The sequence below is a fragment of the Loxodonta africana genome, chromosome 8, assembly GCF_030014295.1.
Source record: "Loxodonta africana isolate mLoxAfr1 chromosome 8, mLoxAfr1.hap2, whole genome shotgun sequence".
NCBI classification, from domain to species: domain Eukaryota; kingdom Metazoa; phylum Chordata; class Mammalia; order Proboscidea; family Elephantidae; genus Loxodonta; species Loxodonta africana.
In genome coordinates this window covers 113,086,451-113,107,720 of record NC_087349.1, presented here as the reverse complement: position 1 = coordinate 113,107,720, position 21,270 = coordinate 113,086,451, and the positions used below count along the sequence as shown (strand labels likewise).

At 33.8% G+C, this 21,270-nt stretch overlaps 1 protein-coding gene across 1 annotated transcript in view; it reads right to left on the bottom strand.

The window, feature by feature from the left end:
* Positions 1–21,270, bottom strand: part of ZPBP (zona pellucida binding protein) — a 202,016-nt gene that overhangs the window by 124,471 nt on the left and 56,275 nt on the right. Inside the window, exons 5-6 of the mRNA XM_003407109.4 lie at positions 20,804–21,022; positions 10,130–10,206 (exon numbers count right to left, since the gene is read on the bottom strand). Of these exons, the coding sequence (XP_003407157.1) occupies positions 10,130–10,206; positions 20,804–21,022 (296 nt within the window). The remainder of the gene's footprint in view (positions 1–10,129; positions 10,207–20,803; positions 21,023–21,270) is intronic.

Genomic DNA, 21,270 nt, shown 5'->3' with positions numbered 1-21,270 from the left:
ATTCTAATGAGGTAAAAACTGCTTTAATCTTTCATTTACCTTGGTGTTACCCTGGATAAGAATTTTATTTATTTTCAGGTACCTCACACTGTATTTGCAAATTGCTAAGAGTGAGAGTCATTTAAAGATACTTAGAAAATATTTTAAGAATACTTACAACAAAGGTAAAAAATGAATCATGGTTATGATGCTTCCACATAAGCAGTGTGACCTACCACATACACTTCCTGAATTAAAAAAAAAAAAAAGGTTGGGGACTTCTGATCTGGACAAGATGGCCTAAGTCCACATTTAAGTAGAACTATGAACCCTGGGAATGGCACAAGAAACAGCCAAAGGAAAGTCTTAAAAGTGCTAAGAAAGTGAGTTGGTTTGGGACTCCAGAACTGGAGACAGAATACAGAAGCAAGGTCTCGTGCATTCTCTAACCAACAGAAGTTGATCCAGATCTGATGTATGTCCACCCTAACAAAGCAACAATTTTTCCCTGGGATTGAAGGGGAGTCCCTCTGACAACAACAGGTCAGCCCAACATCTCTAGAGAGAGGACTCATTGGGAGCTCCATCAAAATTAATCAGTAAAAGGAGGCACTCTGCTTCTCCACTGAACCTGAGACTCCCCTTTTCACTGAGACACTAAGGTGAGCTGGTAAAACAGGCAAGACAGAAGCTGACACAGCAAGCCTGAGACTCTCCTGCCTTACCCAGAGACACAGGAGCTGGCAAGTACAACAGTAAAAGGAACCCAATCACAACGAGCAACCTAGTCCAAGAAACCCTTTTGTCTCCAGAAACCAAAGACATTCCTCCTCAAATCAGAAATAAGAGAAAGGGTGTGCAGAAAAGGAAACGGACTCAGTTATAGGAATCAGTGTAGTCTGGCAAGTGTCTGTGGACCCTGAAGGTCTGAAGCTCTCCTTTCTCTGGCTAGAGATACTACGGTGGGTGGGAAGAACTAGGAAAAGGAACTCAGGCATAACAAGCATCTCAGTATGTGAAGCATCTTTGCTCCCAAGTGACTGGAGACTCTGTATCTCTTCTACTGATGGGTAGGCAAAATCGGAAAGAGGAACACAATCACAGAAAACTATCTATCTGACCTGGGAAGCCTATCTAACCCCAGAAGCCTAAGAAGCAAGGAAGTAAGTAGGGGGCACACGTACCCCACACCAAGAGACACCGAATGGCCCCATCAAGGAAAATACCTCCTGCTCCCTCAGGCAACACCAGCAGATACCAGCAGGAGCCACAGCAGAGACCAAAATAACATCACAAAGGCTCTGAATATTAAAACACCTTTAAAACTACAACCCACAAAAATAAGCCAAGACCCATGAGCTAAACAGGTGACTGCCCACAAAAATAAAAGAATTAAATAGGACCCAGAACTCTCCTAACATAATAGACAGAATGTCTAGGATACAATCTAAAATCATTCATCATGTAAAGAACCAGGAAAATCAAAATTTTAATAAGACTATTGACACCAAGATAAATCAGATGTTGGAATCATCTGACAAGGATTGTGAAGTAGCTGTCATTAAAATTCTTAAACAATCAATTTCAAATTTTCTTGAAACAAATGAAAAAATTAAAAAATTAGCAAAGAATTAAAAGTTATAAAAAAGAACCAAATGGAAATTATAGAATTACAAATATAATAACAGAAATTAAAAAAAAAAAAACTTGCTGGGAGGGCTCAACAGTAGAGTAGAGATGGTCTTCAGGACAGAACAAGAAAATTATGAACAATCTGAAAAATAAAGAGAAAACAGACTGGGGAAAAAGAATCAAGAACTTGTGGGACAATCACAAAAACTCAACATTTGTATCATCATAGTCTAAAAAGGAGAGGAGACTGACAATATGGCTGAAAGAATATTTGAAAAAATAAAGACTAAAAACATCCAAATTTTGTGAAAGATACAAACGTACAGATCTGAGATGCTGAATGAACCCCAAACAGGATAAACCTAAAGAAACCCATAATGTTATATATTGAATTGTGTCACCCCAAAAAAGTGTGTTAAAATCTAAGTCCTTGTATGGTAAATAGGAACCTGATTAGAATTAATTTTTTTTATTTTGTTACAATAATGAGATCATATCAGTATAGGGTGGGTTCTAAACCTAAGCGCATCTGAGTTATTAAAAAAAAAAAAAAAAGCAGAATAGACACAGAGACACGCACACAGGGAGAAAAGAGATGACATGTGAGGGCCCGTCTATAAAAAAGTATGCCAAGGATCACCAAAAGACATCAGAAACTAGAGATACAGTTGAGACCCTCATTTGAACTTTTGCCTCCAGATACATGCCAACTACATCACAATTAAATTTCTAAAAACTAAAGATAAGAAAAAAATATTGAAAGCAGCCTTGGAGAAATGACATATTACCTATTAGGAAATGACAATTCAAATAACAGTAAATTTCTAAACTGAAACAACAGAGGCAAGAACAAATTCCATATCTGGAAAAATTGAACGAGATATAAAAACATTCTCAGAAGAAGGAGTCCTAGCTAGAAGACCCAGCCTTAAAGACTGACTAAAGCAAGTTCTTCAAACAGAAAGCGAATAAATAATAAAAGAAGAAACCTTGAAGCATTGTGATGGAAGAAAGGACAACACATAGAGGAGAAACATGGGTACAGACAATACGCTACACCTTGTTGCATGAGTTTCATAAATGATATTTAATGATTGAAACAAAAATTATAACACTATCATATACTTAAAAAAATATTTAAAGTAGGGAAGGTAAAGGGTCCTAAACAGATATGAGGTTTCCATCCTTCAAACAAAGTGGAAACATGTTGATGCTAGAAGATGGTTAAAGCTATGTATGCATATTACAATACTGAGAGTAACAACTAAGAAAATGATACAAAGGAATACATTCAAAACACTACAAAAAAAATCAATAGAAATTCTAAAAACTGCTAAAAAACGATTATGTAAGCCCACTGGAAGGCAAGAAAGGAAAAACAGAACGAGAACCAGAAAAAAATCTGAAGACAAATAATAAGATGTCAGACAGAAATGCTAATATATCAGCAATTATGTTTAAGTAAATGGCCTAAATATACCAACTAAAGAGAGACATTGAAAGAATGGATTAAAACAAATAAACAACAAAAACTCTACACTGATTACAAGAAATTAACTTCAAATTTAACAGTACAGGTAGATTGACAATTAAAATGATGGCAAAAGACATATCATATGTAAATATTAATAAAAACTAGGGGTGTCAACATTAATATCTGATAAAATTATATTTTACATCAAAGAAAATTATTAAAAACAAAGAGGGATATCACATAATGATAAAATAATCAACAAGGAATACATAAAGCAAAAACTGACAGAGCTGAAACAGAAATAGAAAATTTCATAATTATACTTGAGACTTGAACACCATCCCTCTCAGGAACTGATAGAACTATTACATAGAATATCAGCAAATTAAAGAAGATCCAATAATCGCAAACAATAGAATATAAGTGATATGGAGGACACTCCACCCAACAACAGAATACACATTTTTTTCAAGCATCCATTGAATATTTACTAAGATAGACCATCTCCTGTGCCATAAAACAAACCTCAACAAATTTTAAATAACTGAAATTAAACAGAGTGTGTTCTCTAGCAATAAAGGATGCAAGCTAGAAATAAATAGCAGAAAGGGAAGAGGAAACTCTCTAAATACGTGGAAATTAAACAACACCATCCAAAGTGATCTATGGGTCACGGAGGAAGACCCACAGAAAAATGAAAAATGCATAAAACTGAATGGAACTGAAGGGAGGACATATCAAAACATGTGGGGTAAAGCTAAAGCAGTGAAAATTACACCACATATACTTCCACTAGATTAAGAAGAATCCAAAACAATAACCTAAGTTCCTACTTCAAGCAGCTATAAAACAAGAGCAAAATAAACACAAAGCAAGAAAAAGAAAGATGATAATAAAGATAAGAGCAAAGATCAATGAAATTTAAAATAGAAAACCAAGAAAGAAAACTCAATGAAGCAAAAGCTGGTTCTTCAAAAATAATAAAATTGATAAAGGTCTAGCAAGACTAAAAAAATAAGGAGAATACACATACACAAATATCAACTATGAAAAACCTTACACTCATAAATTTGCAAATTTAGAATGGGCCAATTCCTCAAACATCACAAACTATAAAAACTCACTTATAATTAAAATAAAGATAGAGTAGTATAACCATAAAAAGAATCAAATATGTAATTTAAAATCTCCCAAAAAGTAAATCTCCAGACCCAAATGGTTTCAATAGAGAATTCTCAGTTAAAAGAACTGACACCAATTTTACATAATCTCTTCCATAAAATAAAAGAGTTAACACTTCCCAACTTATTTTATGAATCCAGTATTACTTAGATACCAAAACCAAACAATACAAAAGAGAAAACTACACACCAATAACTCTCATGAACTTAGATGTAAAGTTTCTCAACAAAATATCAGCAAATTGAAACCAATAATGTATAGAGTTATACACCCTAACCAAACAGGATTTATTAAAGCTATAAAGCCTGGTTCAACATTCTAAAATCAATGTAATTCATCATACTAACAAATCAAAGAAGTAAAATTATGATTTTAACAATTGACAGAGAAAAGCCTTTGATGAAATCCAAAATCCACTCATGATAAAAATATTACTAAGTTAATATTACAGAGGAGTCCCCTCAAATTGATAAAATACATCTACAAAAATCTATAGCTAACATAATAATGACGCAAGGCTGACTGACTGCTTTGCTCATAATATCAGGTACAAGGCAAGGATGTCACTCTTTCACTACATTTATTCAACAATGTATAGGACATTCTAGCCACTGCAATAAGGCAAGAAAAATAAACAAAGAGACAGATGACACGATCGTCTATGTTGAAAATCTCAAGGAATCTACCTAAAAACAAACAACTGACCTCCTAGAATTAATGAGTTCAGCAAGTTCTCAGGAGACAAGATCAACAAACAAAAATGAATTCCATTTCTACATACTAACAATGAACATGAAGAAGACCAAATTAAAACATTATTATTTAAAATTGCTCCAAAGAAGATGAAATACTTAAGTATAAACTTACCAAAACACACACAGCATCTGTAGACTGAAATTTACAAAATGCTGGTAAGAGAAATCTGACAATATCTAAGATGTAGGGGCATACCATGTCCATGGATTGGGAGAATCAACATAATAAAAATGTAAATTATCTTTAAATCTATATTCAAGTTCAACATAATCGTTATCAAAATCCAAGCAAGATTTTTTTGCAGACACAGAGAAGCTTATTCTAAAATTTATATAGAAATGGACAGACATTAAAATAGGTAAAAAACAATCATGACAAAAGAAGAATACAGTGAATGAATTAAATCTACCCGTTGTTACCCAGGTACCCAGTGCCGATGACTTGATTTCGACTCATAGTGACCCTACAGGACAGAGTAGAGCTGCCCCAGAGAGTTTCCAAGGAGCGCCTGGCGGATTCGAACTGCCAACACTTTGGTTAGCAGCCGTAGCACTTAACCACCATGCCACCAAAGTTTTCAGCCTTATTAAATAGCTAGTCAAGAAAGTGTGATATTGGTGGAGGCATAGACAGCTGGATCAATGGATCAGAATAGAGAGCCCAGAAATATACCCACACAAAAATGTTCAGGTGATGTTTAACAAAGGTGCAATAGCAATTCAGTGGACGAACGGTAGCCTTTGCAAAAAATGGTGCTGAAGTAATTGGACATTCAAAGGCAAAAATCAACCAAACAATAAAAATTTCACCTAAACAGCATAACTTATACAAAAATTAACTCAAAAATGACCACAGACTGCAATGAATACTGTAAAACTGTAAAACTTGTAGGAAAAAAAAACAAAGGAGATCATCAAGATCTAGGGCTATGCACAAGATTCTTAGATTTAACACCAAAAACATGATCCACAAAAGGACAAATTGATATACTTGGTATAATCCAACTTAAAATCTTTTTATCTGTGAACCTATGAGAAGACAATAAAAAGCTGGAATCCAGGAGAAATTCTTTACAAGTTACATATCTGACAAAAGACTTGCATCTAGAATACATAAAGAATTCTTCAAACTCAACAATAAAAAAAAAAAAATTATCCAGTTTGGAAATGGGCAAAAATCATTAACAGACCTTTTGTAAAAAATTACATAAAGGTGGCAAAGCATATGAAAAGACGTTCAAAATCACTAGTCATCAACAAAATGCAAATTAAAACCATAATGAGATATCACCACAAGTGTATAAGAATGGCTGAATTAAAAAATAGCGACAACACCAAATGCTGACAGAAATGTGGAGAAACTAGTCACGCATATATTGCTAGTGGGAATATAAAATGGTAGAGCCACTAAGGAAAACATTTGGACATAATTTTTATTGAAAACTTGCCCATAAAGAAAGCTTCAGGATCAGGTATTTTCACTGGTGAGTTCTTCAAACATTCAAAGAAAAAATATGCCAATCATAACATTTATTTCACAAAATGTAAGAAAATACTTACCAACTCATTTTATGAGGCCAGCAGAACCCACATATCAAAATCTTATCAAGACATTACAAAAAATGAAAATAATATGCAATATAACTCCTGAACAGATACAAAAATTATTAACAAAATATTATAAAACGTACTACATCTTTTTTCTTAAAATCAGAAAAAGTATTTAACAAAATTTAATGCCCATTAGTGATATAATCTTTCAGTAAGCTAAGAATAGGAGAGAACTTCTTTGTTTTGATAAAAGGTATCTATGAAATTGTAGAGCTAACATCATACTTAATGGTGAAAGACTGCTTTCTCCCTAAAATCAGGAATAAGACAAGAATTTTGCTCTCACTACATCTTTTCAACATTACACTGTAAGTTCTATCCGTTGCAATAAGACAAAGAAATAAAAGATATAAAAATCAGGTAGAAAGAAGTAAAACTGACTGTATGTGCAGATAACATGATGGTTTACATAGAAGATCCTAAGTAATCTATAAAACAACTACTTATAACTAATAAGTGAATTTATCAAAGTGTCAGGATACATGGTTAATACGTAAACATATCCGGAAAATGAAGCAACTGGCAAATGAATTTTTTTAATTCCATTTACAATAGTACCAAAAATGCAAAATACTTAGGAATAAGTTTAACAAACAAAAGACATACAAAACTTTTACACACAAAACTGAAAAATACTGCTGATTAAAAAAAAAAAAAAAAAACTACATGGAGTTCTTTATTTACACTTTTTTTATTTTGAGGTACAATTAGTTAATGCATTTCATTAACTAATTAAAAACTCTAGTTAATGATAAATATGCTGAAGTATTTCTCTAAAATGCATCAAAAATAAGATGGGTTGATGGATGGATAAAAGGATGGATGGCTGAATAGACATGATAAAGCAACCATACGGAAATGCTAATGGTTTGATCTAGTTGATGGGAATATGAGTGTTCACTGTAAAATTCTTTGACTTTACCTTTGAGATTTTTCATAATAAAATGTTGGAAAAAAGTAAGCTAAGTTTGCTAAGCTTTGAATGAAATGGTAATTTAAACACAGTTTGCCATAAAAAATACAGATATAGTACGAGGTAACACAGCTGGCAAAAGAATGTTTATATAGCAAAGATGGAAGGTAGTAGCTCATAAAAGAGAAAAAAAATAATAAAAGTGACAACACTTTATACCGAAAAAAAAAAAAAAAAGTAATAAAGGACATAAAGCACTCTGGCTCCCTCATTAGATCAGCCTAGAAATCATTTGGTTGTACTTTGTCTGCAATCAGAAGTCATATGTAACAACCTAATACACTGGATTTGAGGTAAAGAATTAAAACAAAACAAACAACAAAAAAATAGGCCTAGAACATATTATTGTTTCCAGACAAGAAGGGTTTCAGAGTTATTGGGGGTAATGCTAAAACCAACAATTTAGGACAAATTTAGAAAAATTTAAAAAGTCAGTAAACACAAATCAATGAACAAGTTAACTGTAGAAGAAAAAAGTCTAAGAGACCATAAATAATCAAAAAACAAAAAGAGAACTAAATAGAAGACACAATTTTTTGATGACTGATACTGAAAATGTTCCTTGGTCAATTAAATCTTGTGAGCCATATAGTTTTAACACCTACTTTGGTAATCCTAAGAGATAAACAGAAATATTAAAACCAATTAGATACTCTTTTTAAATGCAGTGAAGTATATTTGTCAGGCCTCCCAGAATTTAAGTCATGTAAAAATCAAACTAAAAAGACAGCAAATTATCACATATGTAGATACGGAATAAAACAATGCAGAACTGAACTGCATGCTGCTCAAGGGAGTCAAAACGTAGCTCCTGTACAAAGAGTCATCATGCTTGAAAAAGTGATTCAGCAAACTAGATACAAACATTTACAGGAAAAATAAAATCAACTTCAAGAGAACATAAAAGTCTAGCATTGGCTTAATAAATCATGTAATTCGACTTAAATAAACCAACTATTAATGTTAGTATCTTTCTGAAGGCCACATCTGAAAAGCTAACTAAGGGTACTACCTCGCCAGTAAAAAGAAAATGTTGCATCTAAAAAAAAATTTACATATTTGGATCAAATCTTAGAAAAGCCAGGTATGTTATCATTAAGCCAAATATGTCAAAGTAAATTGGACTTAGTTTGGGAGGTATTTTGGTTACTTAATTTTTGTGTAAACCAAAGAACTGTAAAGCCATTCCTATTTCACCACCAAAAAATTATACCAGCTCAGGGTCCACGACCATTTAAAAGTTTAAATATTCCACACTCTTGACAGAAAGCTAAAAAGTATGTTAGGTAATAACTGAATACTGATTAGCACCAAATGAAAAAAGAAACCCATTGCCGTTGAGTTGATTTCGACTCACAGAGACCCTATGATTAGCACAGTACTTGTTAACTAAGAAATGAGAAAATAAATTTAACATTGATTTCTCTCTATTCTTAGTGACCTCAAACTTAAGTCCCATTTAAAGAGTAAAGACAAAATCTATCCTAGGGAAGCCCTAAGGAAAATATTTCAATGGAAACACCTGATAGTATACAGACTGATGACTTAAAGTGTATTTAGGAGGCTTAAAAAAAAAATAAACCTTGATGTCCAGTCGATGCCAGCTCATAGCCACCCTGAAAGAAACAATCTCCCTGTCAATTTCCCTGGTCCAAAATAATGAACGTTGACCTCAGTGTGCCATGTCTATCTATACCCATGAAATGAAATTTTCACAACCATTGTAATGTAAATAAATTTATATTCCAAATATTTAAAAATATGTTTCATAAAGTTTATACTGTCAGCAGAGTAATTAGGCATGGGAAATATTGCCATAAATTTACTGAGCATGAAAAATGTGTTAAGTATAATGTAAAAGAGAGAACTATACTAAATATTGCTACTGGGAATGATAAACCATCTTAAACACAGGATGCTGGGTATAGGCAATATACAAATAGTTAATAAACATCATATTTCAAATTTGTATATTTTTTATGATGGATAACAGTAACATGGATGGAATTCTGATTAACCAAAAACAAAACAAAAATCCCATTGCCCTGGAGTCAATTCTGGCTCATAGCGACCCTAAGGACACAATACAACTGCCCGCTAGGGTTTCCAAGGAGCAACTGGTCGATTTGAGCTGCCACCCTTTTTTGGTTAGGAGCCATAGCTCACCATAGCTCTCAACCACTGTGCTACCTGGGCTCCAAGAATTCTGATTAACATAATAATTATAGGAATTATAATTTAAGTATCAAAACCAAATAAGGCCAAATAAATGGAAAAACCATCCTTCTTCATATAACCACTTCCAATATTTTTTATGCATAAGCCAAATTTCAAAGTAGTTTATAGAAATACCTGTTCTACTAATTTCTTATCACTTATTATTGGGTGATCTGTATTACTGAACTCTCTAAATGTCCCCCATGTGTTTTATATGGTGTTTCATAAATAGCTAAGATGCTTACTTACACACTGAGCATGTTCATTCAACTTTTTTTTCTCTTTTTCCAGCCTCACATAACATACCTTAGAAAGTCTTTTGGAAGATTCACAATTAGGATCTTTACATGGCTTGGGTCCTTTTTCAGTGTCTAGAGATGAAACTGAGAAAATATATTATATTTTATCATGGATCTAAAGTACTGAATCATGATATTTACATTGGCTTTTTGAAATATAAAACAAATCATTTGTCTTGTATTTCTCTTTCATTAAAAAATTAAGCCATTTCCTAATGTCAAGTCTCTCTTTTCAGGTATAAACCTAAGCCAAAGATTTATTTTACATAAATCAGGAAAACCTCACACTTACAGTGCACTTCAGAATTAATCAACTGTCTTGATAATTGACATTTGACTGTTGCTCTTTTGTATTTAGGTCTCTAAATTCCCAAACTCATTTTTAATGATAAAAGTTATTTTCAACCTTTATAATATATACGTATATTATGTATCATGTGTGTGCATATGTGCAGGTTTTCATTCAACATTCCATTAACTCTATCTGAATACACAGTATTATTTGACAAACTAAATTCTTAATCTCTCACAACAAATTGATGGAGATAAGAAAAATTATAATAAAAATCCTGGCAACGTGCTGAGGTTGGACTGTGGTAGTAGCCATGGTAACTGAAATAACAGAGATATTCATGCATGCATGGATGAATACATGTATTCATTTATTCAACAGTAACTGAGTGCCTACTATGTGCCAGGCATTATTCAAAGTGTTTGGGATATATAACTGAACAAAATCCCTGCCTTTTTGGATATTATTTTCTAATGTGGGGATAAGCAACAACTATATAGTATGATAAAGTGATACTAGATCAAGAAGAAAACAGAGAGAAAGCAGAGGAAGAAGGACTGGAATTGTGAGATGGTGACAGGATTGCAATTTTAAATCAGACAATTTTAAGTGACATTTGAGTAAAATAACAAAGAAAGTCTGAGTGTTTCCTATGTGATCAGATAATATAAAGTCTCTGAGGAGGAAACAAATACAGCATACTAGAAAGACGGCAAGGAGGCAAGCATGGCTAGAGTAGAATAAGCAAAGGGAATGAAAGAGGCAACATGAGGTAATATTGTGTAGGATACCATAAAGGACTTTGGTTTATATTATGAGCAGAAGATAGTCGTTGTAAGATTGTTAAAAGAGGAACACCATGAAAGAGGAGCATGACAGATTACATTATTAACCTCTATGCATCTTCACCTCCATGCATCCATATCCTTATCATGGCTTCAACTTGGACACTGTGTATTTTCTCACCCCATGACTTTGGGTTTGGCCATGTGACTTGCCAATGGCACATGGACAGAAGTGACAACATACTAGTTCTGAGTGTAGATCTTAATGGGTTTCCTCTTGTCTTCTTATGCTTCCCTTATCTCCATAAGCATACTTTCCTCTAAGTGGCTACTGCCAATTCAGCCCTGGCTTTAGAATAAAAACACATGGAGCACAGACACACAGCTAGGCACCCACAACTTGACAGAGTTACCTAGCTGAGCCAGCCTAACCCCACCAGTCCACAGATCCATAAAAATAAGTACTTTTTGTTTTAATGTTAGAGGTGGTTTGTTCAGCAACATTTTTTTGTGTTAGAAAGAAGAAAAAAAAAAGAAACTATGGCAGCAATCCAGTCAGAGACTCTGGTGGCTTAAATCAAGGTATTAACAAAGGAGATGGTAGACTCTCATTATATTTTGAAAGTAAAGTGTAATTCTGAAGATTTCTTGAGAGACTGGTTATGGAATGTGTGAATGTCAAGGATGACTCCAAAGTGTTTGCCCTCAGCAATCAGAAGAATAGAGTTAGATCAACTAGATGTTTAAGATCGAGGATGCAGCAGTATTTTTGCGGGGAAGGACGGGAGGAGGATGATCACATAGACGTTCAGTTTTGAATACTGTCCAACGTTAAACTTCAGAGAAGAGGTGAAATGTCTAATGTTAAACTTCAGAAAAGATGAGGAACAAGCAAAGAAAACTGAGAAGGAGAAATATCAAGGCATTACTATGTGCTGGAAGTCAGGTAAAAAAAATCACAAAGGAAGTGGAGTAAACTCTTCAAAAGCTGGTTATAAGTAAGATGAGGACTGAAAAGTGACCACTGGATTTAGCAATGTAGAAATGACTAATGCCTTTGGGAGATCACAGGAGAGAGGCTATCAAACTATCAATACATAAGTTCAATGAGGGAATAAGAAACAGAAGATGACTTAAGTGGTGTCCATTAATTAATCTTTGTAAATAATAGCATCCATCTTATTACCACATGGCTCAACAGGCTTCAGTTATTCCCTTATATCTTTACAGATAAATGAAAAATAATCAGATTTCTAGGCCTAGGTTAATAAACTGATAAACTTAGGCAAATTACTCAGTCTTTCCATAAGACTATCACTCTATACTCTGTAAAACAAGGGGTTGAATGAAATGATTCTTGTCATTCCTTTCCACCGTGAGAATCCAGTTGAAAACATAAATATTTTAGCCTTACAAGCAAGGCTCTCTAAAATATAGCTGCAAGAAATCTTGACAATTTTGTCTTCTCCAACTTCTCTCTCTATATCCTACTCATTGAGTCATTCTAGACTGTCTGCCAAATACACCCTACTACAAAACTTTAAGTTGTCCCTTTTGCATAAATATTTCAGCAACTTCCGTCGTTAAGAGTACCTTTCAGAATCCCAACCATTTCTAATGGTTCTTCTTATTAGTCGTTTTCATAGTCTTAGGACCCACGGTGCACTTGGCATCTTTTCCATAGTATTTACATGACCTGTTCTATTGTTATTTGGATATGTTATTCTTACTAGAATATGACTTTGTTTGAAGAAAGATTCTTACTCTATATTACCAATATTTGCCCAATCTGCTTTGTAAAATGTGTTTGATGAATATTAGTTGATCTAAAGATCATACAACTGACCACACAAGCACACTTTCTCCTCACTTATCAACTATCTTGTTAGCTGCCATTGTGACTCTGTGGCAATAGTGAAAAATCTACTACATATTTTGTGCATTGATGGTGTACATTTGGCAGTAACAAACACAGAGGTGTGAGGTGAGAGTAATACTAGCTCTGATGGTTCAGGTTATATGTCAGCTTGGATGGGCCATGAATCTCAGTGGTTTAGCAGTTATGTAGTGATGTAATCATTGTCCATACTATGATCTGATACGGTCATCCTCCATTTTTGCGTAACACCGATTTTGCATACAGACCTGGTCTTTGGAACCTAACCATATCAATAAGTAAGGAGATGGAGTATTAATATACACGAAGTACAACTCCTGGAAAATTGAGAAAAAAAAATTTTTTTTTTTTACTTTACCTTACCAAAACAGGATATATTGTAAAACTTCAATTTGCCAACTAGTGGTATTATAAGGTATTATAAAATTGTGTGATAACACATACAGGACTGTACAATCCATCCCAGCGCTGGCATAAAATTATATTGAACAGTTAATCTGAGGCAGAATTTCAATTAGGGCTGCAGATTTGGGAAAAAATGAGTTTTATTTATGTTTTATTGTTCTTTTAAATCCTCTTAAAACGAGGCTGTCATAATCCAGGCCCAGTAACATTTACACCTCTAAAATTATGTTTAAAAAATACACATTGGATGACAAAACGCACTGTGGCAAAGTTGCAGCAAAATGCAGTCACACCTTTGAAATGCTATGCACTGAAGGTATACTTTTTTAAAGTACTACCCATAAAGTAATTGATAGGATAGTAGACTCATGTATGAAACTACAATAACATGATTATGATGGTGGATCATCATTGTGCTGCACAGTTTTTTGTTTTGTTTTGTTTTGCTTTTGACCCTTATAAAGGCTTAATGCAAAATTTAAAAAAATGTTAAAATTATCTACTATTCATGAAACTAAAGCAAAACCACAATACAAAATCAACGGAAACAAAGGATCTTTCAAATGTATCATTTCAGAATGGGTATAAAAAAATTATACTCAAATAACACTATTTGGCTCAAAGGCACTATTTGGGTTCAAATCCAGTACTTATGGTGATAATAGCCATAGGCAATATATTCCTCCTCAGTTTTGCAAACTGCGTGACATTCACGCTCTCTCAATCAGCTTCTGAGAGAGCTTTAACTCTTCCCAAGTTTCTATTTTCTATTTCATGTCCTCTTTTTTTTTAGCTTAGCTAGCTAACCTCATGCTGTATGAAACTACCGAGCCCTCTGAATTTTTCTACAAGATTAAAAAAGAAATAAAACGATAGAAGGGACTTGAGTGTCAGTGCTGGAGTAGAGAACTCCATGAGTTTGTTCCTCTACAGAAACACTCTTCTCTGCCAAAAAAAAAGAACAAAAAGTGTCAAATTCAACTTTGTCAGAATTCTAGAAAGTAGTCTATGGTTTAAAGCAACCAAGCAAATGCCAAAAAAATAGAAATATGACTTAAACCTTGTGTTTAATTACTGTCAAACCATTAGCTGACCAGAAGTTAAAGGATCTGAGGCTTCAGAGACCAGACACAACAAAGAATACAGCTCTTACAAAAATAGTTTGGGGAAGTCAGTAAACAAACTACTACAATCCACACAAGCAAAAATGAACACTAAGGTGGGGAAAGAAACAATTTTCAAAGTAACCATGTTACGATAATCAAAACGTCCATTTGGGAATACAAAAAATTATAAGGCATGAAAAATGAACAAGAAACTATGGCCCATTCACAGGGGAAAATGAAAAGAACAGAAACTGTCTCTTAGGAAGCACAGATATTGGCTTTATTAGAAAAGACTATAAGTCTAATTTAAAAAGATTGAACACCTGTCTGAAATAGGCACAAAGAGCTAAAGGAAACCACAAAAAACTAAAAGAAATTAGGAAAACAATATCTCAACAACAACAACAAAAAAACCAAACTCGTTGCTGCCAAGTTGATTCTGACTCAAAGCACCTGTATAGGACAGAGTAAAACTGCCCCACAGGGTTTCCAAGGAGCAGATGGTGGATTAGAATTGCTGACCTTTTGGTTAGCAGCTACATTCTTAACCACTGAGCCACCAGGTTTTTTCAGGGTTCCTCTAAAAATAGAGAATATCAGTAAACAGTAATAAATTATAAAAAGGAACCAAACAGAAGTTACAGAGCTAAAAATTACAGTAATGAAAATAAAAAATTCGTTAGAGATTGTCAAATGCATATTTAAGCAGACACAAGGAAAAATGGAAAACACAGAGAGGATCATTGAAGATTTGCTGACAGAAAACTTCCCTAATATCATGAAAGAAGAAGAGTTGACCATCTAAGAACCTCAATGAACCCCATATAGGATGGACCCCAAAAGAAAGTCACCAAGACATATAATCACACTCGCAAAAACCAAAGACAATGAAAAAATCACGAGAGCAGCTCAAGGAAAATAAAAAGTCACATACAAAGAGGAAACAGTAAGACTAAGCTCTGATTACTTGGCAGAAACCATGTGGGCAAGAAGGCAATGGGATGATGACATACATAAAACCATGAAAGAAAAAGATTGCCAACCAAGAATAATATACCCTGAAAAACTCTCATTCAATTACGATGGCAAAATTAAGACATTTCCAGAGAAACAGAAATTAAGGGAATTTGTAAAAAACAAAACAAACTTACAGGAATTATTAAAGGGAGTCCTTCGGTTAAATATTAAAGGGAGTCCTTTGGTTAAAGGATCAACAACATCAGACAACAACCTGAATCTAGGACACAGGACAGCATCAGCCAAATACCAACCTAGGTAATGAACTCTCAAGGATAAAATAAAACTAAAAGACTTACAAAAAGTAACCAGAGTTGTCAATCTGTAAATAACAACATCAGGACAATAAAAGGGAGACTAAACAGTGTAGGTATAAAAAAACCCAGTGCCATCAAGTAGATTCTGACTCATAGCGACCTATAGGATGGAGTAGAACTGCCCCATAGAGTTTCCAAGGAGCGCTTGGTGGATTTGAACTGCCGACCCCTTGGTTAGCAGCCATAGCACTTAACCACTACGCCACCAGGGTTTCCAGTGTAGTACAGAACTTTCAATTGGAGAGGAAGTCAAGGCAATATCAAGTAATAAAAGGCTGGTTCAAACTTAGGAAGACAGAGGTAAATTTCAAGGTAATCATAAAGAAAGTTAACAAACCTACTCATCAAAATAAAGAAGAAAAACAAAGTCTCAGTAAACACAAAATCTACAAAAACAAAAAAAATACACAAATAAAAGAAATTCAGCACAGAAGAGTAAGAGAAATAAAGAAAACATCAGCATGACACACAAAAAAAGCACTACAAAATGACATTAACAAACTCACACCTACCGATAATAACACTAAACAAAAATGGCTTAAATGCACCCATAAAGAGAGAGAGAGTGACAGAATGAATTAAAGGGAAAAAAAAAAAAAAATCGGACCCATCAATATGCTATCTACAAGAGATCCCTTTAGAAGCAAAGACATAAACATATAAAAAATCAAAAGATGGAAAAAATATATCAAGCAAATAGCAACCAAAAAAGAGGACTGGCAACACTAATCTCAGATAAAATTGACTTTAAGACAAAATTCACCATAAAAGACAAGGAAGGACATTATATAATATTAAAGGGAAGATCCACCATGATAACATAACCATAATAAACATCTATGTAGCCAATGACAGGGCTCCAAAATACATAAAACAAACTCTTAACACCATTGAAAGGAGAAACTGACAGTTTCACAATAATAGTAGGAGACTTCAACACAACGCTCTCGGTAAACGACAAAACATCTAGAAAGAAACTCAACAAAGATACAAAAGATCTAAAGGTCATAATCAACCAACTGGACCTCAAAGACATGTAAAGAACACTCCACCGAACAGCAGTGAAGTATACACTCTTTTCCAACACACATGGAACATTCTCCAGAATAGACCACACCTTAGGCCACAAAGCAACACTCAACAAAATCCAAAGCATGAAGATAATACAAAGCATCACCTATGATCACAACACCATAAAAGTAGAAATTAATAACAGGAAGAGCAAGGAAAAAAAATTGAAAACGGAAACTAAACACCCTGCTTAAAAAACCACTGGGTGACAGAAGAAATCAAAGATGGAATCAAAAAATTCCTAGGATCAAACTAGAATGAAAACACATCATACCAAAACCTTTGAGAGGCAACAGAGGCAGTGTTTCAAGGTCAACTTATAGTGATACATGCATACATCAAAAAGAAGAAAGGGACAAAATCAAAATGTTAGCTTCACAACTTGAACAAATAGAGAACAGCAAAAGCTACCAGAAGAAAGGAAATAATAAATATTAGACCAGAAATAAAATAGAGAAGAGAAAAACAATACAAAGAATCAACAAAACCAAAAATTAGTTCTTTGAAAAGATTAACAAAATCAACAAACCACTGGCCAAACTGATAAAAGAAAAACCATGATAAGATGCAAATAACCCAAATAAGAAATGAAATGGGGGACATTACAACAGACCCAACTTAAATAAAAAGGATCATAACAGACTACGATGAAAACTACACTCCAACAAAAATTTGGAAACCTAGAAGAAATGGACAAATTTCTAGAAACACACTACCTACCCAAACTAACACAAACTGAGGTAGAAAATCTGAATCTGACCCACAGCAAGAGACTGAAAAGGTAATAAAATAAGAATAAAAATAAACTCCCAAGAAAAAAAAAGTCCTGGCCCAGATGGCTTCATGGAGAATTCTACCATTCAGAGAAGAGCTCACACTGGTACTACCCAAAATAATTCAGAACACAGAAAAAGAAGGGATACTTCTGAATGCATTCTTTCAAGTCAGCATCACCCTGATACCAAAACCAGGCAAAGAAACCACATACAGGAACAAAAAAATTACAGACCAATATCTCTCATGAATATAGATGCAAAAATTCTCAACAAAATTCTAGCCAATAGAATTCAGCATCATATCAAAAAAAAAAATTATACACCACAACCAAGTGAATTCGTACCAAGCATGCAAGGATAGTTCAGCATTATAAAATTAATCAATGTAATCCACCACATAAATAGAACAAAAGAATCACATGACCATTTCGATAGATGCAGAAAAGGCATTTGATAAACTCCAATATGCATTCCTGATAAAACTCTCAATAAAATAGAATAGAAGGGAAATTTCTTGACATAATAATGGGCATCTATACAAAACCACCAGCTTACATCATTCTCAACAGAGAGAAGCTAAAAACATTCCCCCTGAGAACAGGAATATAACAAGGATGCCTTTTAGCATCACTCCTATTTAACACTGTACTGGAATTCCTAGCTACAAAAGTAAGGCAAGAAAAAGAAATAAAGGATATACAAATTGGTAAGGAAAAGTAAAACTATCCTTATTCACAGATGATATGATACTATACATAGAGAACCCAAAAGACTCCACAAAAATATTACTGTAACTAATAGAGTCAGCAGAGTGGCAGGATATAAAATAAACATACAAAATTCGGTTGGATTCCTATACACCAATAAATAGAACTATAAAAAAGAAATGAGGAAAGCAATACCAGTTATAACACCCCCTAAGGAAACAAACAAAAAAAATACTTAGAAATAAATTTAACCAGGTAGGTAAAAGGTCTATACAAGGAAAATTACAAAACACTACTGCAAGAAATCAAAAGAGATCTACGTAAATAAATGTACCACGCTCACGGATAGGAAAACCCAACATTGTAAAAATGTCAGTTCTACCAAAAAGAATCCAAAGATGCAACCCAAATATCACCAGTTGATAAACAGATAAACAAATATAGTTTATCCATACACCAAATATTATTCAGCTATAAAAATGAATGAAATGAAGATGAATGCTCCAATATGGATGGATCTCAAAACATGCTAAGTGAAAGAAGCCAAACATAAAAGGTTACACATTCTACAATTCTATTCTATATGTAACTATCTAGAATATGTAAATCCACAGAGACAGAAAGCCATGACTTCTACGCACAATGAGAGAGTAGGGAGTAACTGCTTAATAGTCATGGGTTTCCATTTGAGAGTGACAGAAATGCATTGGAACTAGATAAATATAATGGTTGCACAACATTGTGAATGTACTAAATGCCACTGACTTGCACACTGTAAAACGGTTAATTTTATGTTATGTGACTTTCACTTTCAATAAAAAAAAAAAAGAAAGAACAGCATAAAAAGAAGAAGAAAGAAGGGAAGAGTGTGAGGGAGGGAGAACAGAGGAAAGGAAGAAATAATTGAATGATACCATTATTCAACAAATAAACACAGGAATTGTTAGGGACTTAAGTTTAGCTGGAATTCCACAAAATTTAAAATCCGCTCTAGCATAATTATGAAAAAAGGTAATCCTCAGCTTACGTTATAAGAAATAAAGAAAAGAAACCAAAGACAGACGGTAACAGCAGGAAATGGAGTTGCTCATATGTGGAGGAGATGCAGAGATGACTTAGGAGGAGCTGCAGAGCCACGTACAAACTACCTAAAACAAACTCGATGTGTCCTATCTCCATCCACATCCCTACCATAGGAAAAAAATTTTTTTTTCCGCACTCATGGGTTGAAGTACACTTCTCAGGTTTCCTAAGGAATCTCACACCTAGTAAAAAGGACCAAGGTACAAAAACTCCATAACTCCTACGAATGTTAATAGTGGGTCTTTGGAGAGCTTAAGAAAAAGTCAGTCTTTCTCTGCTAATTTGTCTCAGGGCCTAAAGAAAAACTCTAGTGATTTCCTGGAAAAGAGAAAAGTAGTAAGAAAGATAAAAAGCAGTAAAAATAGGGTTCAAATTCTCCTGTTCTTTTCCGTTAAAGCGTCATGCCTCTCAATTGTGCTCTCTAAAGATTCAGTCCTAGGAGGCTCAAAATAGAGAATGAAAAATCAGAAAAATGGGTACATTAAAAAAAAAAAAAACACTGATAGATAATCAAGGAAAAAGGAAAAAAGCAAAACAATAGCATTTGAGATGAAAAGAAAATGGAGTCCTATTGCCACTGGAACTCTTTAAAAACACATGGGATAGCTACTCCTAAGTGCTCATTCATAAATAGACCATTTATAAATCTGAAGTCTCTAGATTTATTTTTCAGAATATATTGGACCTCCACTCTGGATTAAGAGGACAAGCACACAAAGTTGTTAGAACAGTCCTCCTGTTCCATCCATTATACTGACCTATCTTATAATAGCATCCTTTTACAAATTAAATCTGTATAGCTAAATATCATGATTTAAAAAAATAAAAATCCGTTGCCATTGGGTCGATTCCTGACTCATACGACCCTATAGGGCAGAGCAGAACTGTCACATAGAGTTTGCAAGGTGTACCCAGTGGATTCGAACTGCCAACCTTTTGGTTAGCAGCTGTAGCTCTCAACCACTACACCACCAGGGCTTCCAATCTCATGATATTCTTTATACTAAATTCTAGTCTACAGTAAATTTTAGCAACATAATTATGTGATATAGCAAACTTTTCACTAAGTATATGAATCAGCAGAGTTTTATTTGGGGGCTAATCAAAGTAGGGAACATGAAAAATTCAGATTTATAGTATTTATATACTAAAAAATGCTGTTGGTAATTCACAATGTATCTGTCTGTCCTCAATTTGTCTTCCTCAGAGAATTGGACATGCTTACCTGAAAATGTAAAGAACAATTCATTTTGCAAACCAGCTCTTTGCATTTTAACACGATGGCATTCTGATTTAAGTAAGGAAATTTCACATGAAAGGTCAAGAACCAATTTGCTTAAAATTTGAAGAAGCTTCTTCTCAAAAGAAATATTATAGATGCTATTGCAGGGAGCTGCATGATATCGAGCTGTGAACTGGTAATAATAATGAGGCTCACGATAAGCTGTAAAAAATAAAGAAAAATACAAACATGGTTATTTAAGCAACTCAAATATCCACTGCAATCATTCAAGAGAAATCATTGTTTGGAATTAAATTCATAATACACGATTTTATTTTTTTTTTATATTTATTTTTATTAAACACTCATCTAGCACTAAGTGACAAATATTACATAGGCACTTGATGAATATTAGTTAATTTGAATCTCCAATCATTTAAAATTGGTATTTTTTTTTATTGTATTTTAGA